Raw genomic sequence first — 6198 nt, forward strand, 5'->3', positions numbered from 1 at the left:
TGGGTTTTTTTTGTTTTTTTTTTTTTTTAAACCTGGCTATACTGTATCTGATGTGTCTTCCTCTAGACATTGGCTAGTAGCTTTGTGGCTTTAGGCAAGTTATTTCTCTAAGGTCTTGTTTTTTCCCCCTTGTTTCTTCAAAACAGGCATGGTAGGCAGCCAGATCACCTGGTGGTTTAGATGGCCGGATCCCACATGGTCAGCTGCACAGTTAAGAGTCCCAGACCTGGCAGCATGAGAAACACACGGGGTGCATGTGCATGTGTGTCCAAAATGCAGAGTGGAGAATGGAGGAAAAGGGATTGCCGCATGGCTATCCCCCCGGGGTGGTTCTCTCTCTCTCTCTGTCTCTGGTGAGCATATGTGATTTACAGCAAACTAAGAAAAGGAGGGGAAGCCATACGTATCTGTGTTCGTGTAGAGCTCTTTTGAGACTCAAAGGAAGCAGTGCAGGTAAAGTTGATAGTACAAGGGGACATCAAAGGTTCAAGGAAAGGGACAGCAGATAGCATGGTGGTTAAGGTGCTGGATTCCCACACGGCCAACTGAGGTTTGAGTCCTGGACCCAGCAACTTATCAAATTTAAATAAATAAATAAATAAATAAAGTTAAATAAAACAATTCATGCCGGCTCGCGTGTGTGTGCACACGTGTGCACACTCCGAATCCCAGGAGTAGAATGGATTGCGGTGTGGCCATCCTCTCTGGGGATGATTTCTCACTTACCCTCTCTGGTGAGTGCACACACCCTATGACAAAAAAGCTTTAAAATTTTTTTCAAGGAAAATGAAATTAAGGTACAAGCTTCTTTGGTGGGAAAAAGAAGAAAGAAAAATAGATCCATGAATAGTTTTTTCAGCATATGCATCTCCATGAACTTTTTGAAGACTCTGTGTGGTACCAGGCACACAGTCTCAGGTTAAAATGCTATGTCTTCTTCATCTTCATGCTTTATTTTCACTTTTTTTTTTTTTTAAAGTTTTTGCCATAAGATGTGTAGACTCACCAGAGAGACGGTGAGAGGGAAAGTAAGAAATCCCCCTTCAGGGGGAATGACTGCACTTCAGTCCTTCCTCCTCCTAGGATTTTGAGCACAGTTGCACACTCCCAGTGTGAGGTTTCTTTCTTTGTAAGAATTGTTTTATTTAACTTTATTTATTTATTTATTTATTTAAATTTGATCAGAGAGGGACAGAGTGAGAGAGGGGAAAAATGAGAAAGCAAGCCACCAGGTCCTGGACTTGAACTACTGTCAGCCATGTGGGAGTACAACACCCGTAACCACCATGCCACCTCCTGGCCCCCTAGTGTTAGTTTCAAGCCACTGGATTCAGGACATGGTCGGTCATGTGAGAGTCCAGTGTCTTAACCACCATGCCACCTGCTGGCCCCTCATTCTTTATTGAGGGGCCACTTGAGGTAGTTGTGAATGGCATCCTAGCCCGTCCCTTCCCTCCACCTTCTGGGTTTTTCTGCGTGTCCCCTGCACTAGTTCCCTTCATTACTGTCCTCTCCCTACCAGTAGCTGAGTAAGGATGTCAGTAGTAAAGAGCATGGCAGTTCTTTTTCCTCAGGGTGGCCACACTCCTTTGTCACAGTGAAGAAGCTCATAGGGCCTGAGCCTCCCCACCAGCAGGAGAGCAGGCACTGTCCTGGCCAGTGCTGGGTTGTTGATGAGTCTGAGTCACTGGGAATTCTGTCTCAGTCCCTCCAACAGCCAGATCGGTCTGCACATTCCTTACAGAAAGGCTGGCGAGCAGTCCAGGTGGGCCCCTGGCTCTGGTGAGCCTTCTCTGTGCACCCTGGGGTGAGCTGTTGGCTTTGTCTAGACCTGTCCTTTCACCTGAACTGCCATGCACACCCGTGATCCATGAAGCTTGGTGTGATTTCTTCCACTGAGGGTGGGGGCCGGGTTCGGATGCATGCAGGGAAAGCGTCAGCTAATTGACTGGCTAGATTACAGAGATAAGCTACCTTCCTTCTGCTTCTCTAGGTCCTCAGGCACAGGATTTTTTTTTTTAAAGAGAGATTTTTACCGTAGGATTTGTGTCCTCCCTGGAGAGACAAAGACAGGGAGGGAAAGTGAGATATCACCCCCCTGGAGGATAGCCAGGCTGCGGTCCCTTCTCCTCCATTCTTCTCTTGTGATTTTGGGCACACATGCACACACTCCCGGCATGAGTTTTAGGTTGCTGGGTCCAGGACTCAAACCACTGTCAACTATGTGGGAGTCCAGCAACATAACCATTATGTCATCTGCCAGTCCCCACCCGTATTGAATTTAACAGGCATAGACTGAGCACCTCCTGCAGCATATACATCCTCCCTGTGCCAGGTGTGAGGGCCAACCTTGACCTCTGTAGGTAGAGGTAGCAAGGAAGGTGACAGCTGGTGACGGTGTCACCCCAAAAGCATTTAGCATTCAGTTAGTATCGGTGTTACTGCAGGAATTTTGAAGAATATGATATCTTAAAGTTGGAGTTTGGGCAGGGCCCTCTCTGAAGAATGGATAAGATTTAAGAGGAGACCAGGGATAGAGTGCCACATTTAGCAAATAAAAACCCATGTCCTATATAATGCGTGGAGCACACTCACACTAGAATGTTATTCACTGTGGATCTGAAAGTCCAGCAACCCTAAATGGGGAGGGATTTGAAGAGGAAGGCCGCCTGTGCAGACCCACCCATTGAGAAGCAGAGAGAGGGCCGGTGTGGTTAGTTGGGAGCGTTCAGCAGAGAGGCAGGGGCAGGGTAAGACTGGCGTGCCAGGTGGTGCTGGCCATGCCTGATGCCCCTCTGGCCAGCTGCTTGGTATGAACCTGTGGGCACCAGGCGTTCCGCACGCCTCACTCCCTGTGACGATGCTAGCTATCATCCCAGACAGCCTTTGATCAAAAGAAATGGGGCTGATGGAGATAGAATACAGAAGTACAGCCCAACTCGAGAGCTTATCTGAGAGCAAGAGCTCGTACCTGCCTCGGTGGAGAATTGGTCGGCCATGTTGAACCCAGGTTCTTTTCCTGTTAGCCTGTACCACGTGCCACTCGTGAGTTCCCTGTTTTTCTTGGGCACTGCCAATTTTATGAGCTCTAGTTTAAATATGTTTTTCTGAGGTCAGTCAGCCTAGCTACAGACACTGAAAAGTTCAGATGCAGATTTTTTTTTTTTCTTTTTTAAATTTGCTATAGGGCTCTCTGCACTCACCAGGGAGAGACAGCGATAGAGGGAAAAGGAAAGTGAGAAATTACCCCACAACGGTGAGGGCCACATCACAGTCCCTTCTGTGTTCTTTTTGGGACTTGGGGCATGGACACACATGTGCCCGACATGATTGTCAAGCTGTGGGGTCCAGCTGCCTTTACCCCCATCCAGTAGCTGGCCCCAGGTGCAGATCTTTATTATATATATAATTTTTTTGAGAGTTTTTCGCTAGAGGGCGTGGTGCGCTCGCGAGAGAGACAGAGAGATAGAAAGCGAGAAATCACCCCCCAGGGGGTGGCCACGCCACAATCCCTTCTCCTCCATTCTCCTCTTGGGATCTTGGGCATGCATGCACACACACACGCGCGCCCAGCGTGAGTTTAAGCCACCAGGTCCAGGACTTGAACCGCGGTCGACTACGTGGGAGTCCAGTGACATAGCCATTATGCTAACTGCTGGTCCCAAGGGTGGTCTACTATATTTGACAAACGAATAACCTTGGGGTCTGTGCAGCTTGTTCATAGCAGAGCAGAGGCTAGAACCCAGGTCTCTTCTCAATCTCCCCACCATTGCGGTGGCTCTTCAAGGTCATATGTTAAATACACCAGGGCTTTACTCAGAGACTCTCTGTCTTCCTTTAGTGCTTCCTCACCGTATCATGGTTCAGAGAATGTTTGAGAATGCCTTGTTGGAGCCACAAGTGAAATTCGTCATTGACATCCATTCAAATACAGTTTGTGACAACAGACTCTTTTGGTAAAGTCTCTTATGGTACACCAAATATTAATGTAAAAATAAAGTTGATTGGCGTTTGAGAGGTTCTGTGTGTGTGTGTTCTTTTTTTTATTAAGAATATCACCATTTATTTTTCTACAGGTAAATTTTCTGTATCTTCAGCATTTTCTGCTCAAAATTAAAAGAACAAAGCAATCTCAAAGTTTAGCACTGGATCACCTGGCCCTTTCTCTTCTATCTCCCCTAGCTCAAAATGTTAGCATCTTTTAATGGCCAGCATCCTCTTGGATCTGCAGTTCGGTTCAACACACTCAAGCCTTAGGACAATCTTCTTTGTGGTTTTAGCCTTCTTCTGGAAAATTGGCTTTGTCTGCCCACCATAGCCACTCTGCTTCCGGTCGTAGCGCCTCTTCCCTTGAGCATCATACAGGGAATCCTTGCCCTTATACTGGGTCACTTTGTGAGGCTGGTGCTTGCCACATTTCTTACAGAAAGTCCTTCGAGTTTTAGGTACACTGACCATCTTGGCAGTCGAGAACGAGAAGTCAGTGTGCATGACCCTTACCTCGCGCTGCTCATGCCTAACAGGAAAGCTTTTTTTTTTTTTAACCTTCCTATCTCCTTTTTTCCAAATGCATGATGCAACGGCTGTATTCCAGCACTGCCATGGGCACTGAGGCTGCAGCAGGGACCAAGAGGGAAGTCCTCTCCTGCAGGACGTCCATTCAAATAAGGGAGACAGGCAACAAGTCCATGAGAAACGCTCATTTCATTTAGTGTTCAGTGTTAGGAAGAGATTATTGAAATACTTTGGATCTGTGGTTTCACCTCCTGGATAAGAGTGAAGTCAAGCCTCCTGGATACCAAGTTCTGTTATCTTGTAAGCAGTCTTCCATTGAGGGGACTTAGCCCCAGGCAGACCTGAGGTTAAAAAGAGCTGGATTCTCAAAAGGCCCATTTGTAGCAGACCTGAAGCAGCATGGGGAATGCAGCTCTGGTCCGGGAATGAGCAGGCCATATTGAGAGCAGAGTGTGAATATGCCCGGCAACTGCACGGCTGCATCTCCCCGTGCTGAGCAGTGTCCTCGGGACTGAGTGTGTTAGAATCACGTGGAGATGGCTACCCAAATAGATTGGTTTACTGTCTCCCCACTGTACAGGTGAGAAAACTCAGTCTTAGTTGAGACGTGAAATGACTTGCCCAGGGTCACAAAGCCACTTATAAGCACTAGAATCAGGAGGTCTAACTTCAGAGCCTGTTTGTTTAGCCCCAGGATAAATGGGCCCAGCAGGTAAGCCAAGGCAGCACCCCAACAGTGTAAGGGGAGCTGCAGAGACAAGGTGTGACGAGATTGGCGGGCACCCTTGCCTCGGCTCATTTCCCTAGGGCTGTGACAGCACAGCAAGACCTTTCCCAGACCCTGCTGCCCGGGGTGGAAGCTGTTAACCTTCCTTCCCAGTGAAAGGCTCTGTGGCCGTAGCTGAGAGGCGTGAGACTGGGAGGGGGTTATTTGCCACCAGAATGTGCCTTTGGCCTGCCCCAGCCCTCCCCTTAGCTGTATGCCAAACCAGAGTTACTGTCAGGATGGGAGGAGCAGAGATGCTGGAGTTACGCAGCCCTAGGTGTGATCTGTGTCCTCTGTTACTTGTGTGGCCGCTTAATGACTGCAGCCCCAACTCTCTGACCTGCATGATGGGTCTAATATATACCTACCTCACCGGAAGTGTGAGTGCAAGCAGCATGCTCTCTGTGATGGGCCGGGTGTAGTTTGGGGTACACACAGGCACTTGGAAGTGGTGGGGGTTGATACTATCGCCAGAACTAACTCTGAACAGAAATGTGTTCTGTTTTTGTTTGCTTGCTTGGGGCAGGGCGGGCACATGGGCAGCTGTCGCGGGGAGGAAGGTTCTGGAAAACAAGCACGTACCACAGTTAGTGGCGTGCGCATCTTTTGGATGCAGGAAACAGATGGGCACTCTGAGCAGACTTCCATGTGAGCGTCCTCGAGTCCTCCAGACAGGGCTGTGCAGGCTGAGCGCCACAGCAGCCTGGGGTCAGCAGAGGGGCCCTGAGACGCCGTGGAGGCTGGTGGTCTTTGGCGGCAGCACTCCCTACCCCTGGCTTTCCTACGGTGGTGAGGGTCTTCTGGGGGAACACGGGAACCACGTGGCTGTCGACCCCTCTGCTGAGCTGCCCGGCTGGTCGTCTTGGCCACATGGTTTAACTTTTCCCCTGAGAAAGGTTGTTTGTGCGGGGCGCCGG

The 6198-nt window shown here is 49.1% G+C and overlaps 2 protein-coding genes across 2 annotated transcripts in view; one reads left to right on the forward strand and one right to left on the reverse strand.

The window, feature by feature from the left end:
* Window positions 1-6198, forward strand: part of CAPZB (capping actin protein of muscle Z-line subunit beta) — a 171154-nt gene that overhangs the window by 113291 nt on the left and 51665 nt on the right. The window lies entirely within an intron of this gene.
* Window positions 4168-4466, reverse strand: LOC102487087 (60S ribosomal protein L36a-like). Its single transcript, XM_014586544.2, has one exon. It carries the CDS (start codon window positions 4456-4458, stop codon window positions 4192-4194), a length of 267 nt encoding a protein of 88 aa, XP_014442030.1. The 5' UTR covers window positions 4459-4466; the 3' UTR covers window positions 4168-4191.

Source organism: Tupaia chinensis, unplaced genomic scaffold (assembly GCF_000334495.1).
Source record: "Tupaia chinensis unplaced genomic scaffold, TupChi_1.0 Scaffold000146_1, whole genome shotgun sequence".
Taxonomy (NCBI): Eukaryota; Metazoa; Chordata; class Mammalia; order Scandentia; family Tupaiidae; genus Tupaia; species Tupaia belangeri.

Coding starts and splice junctions, on each gene's coding strand:
- LOC102487087 (XM_014586544.2), bottom strand. CDS start 4,458: ATGGTCAGTGTACCTAAAACTCGAAGGACTTTCTGTAAGAAATGTGGC.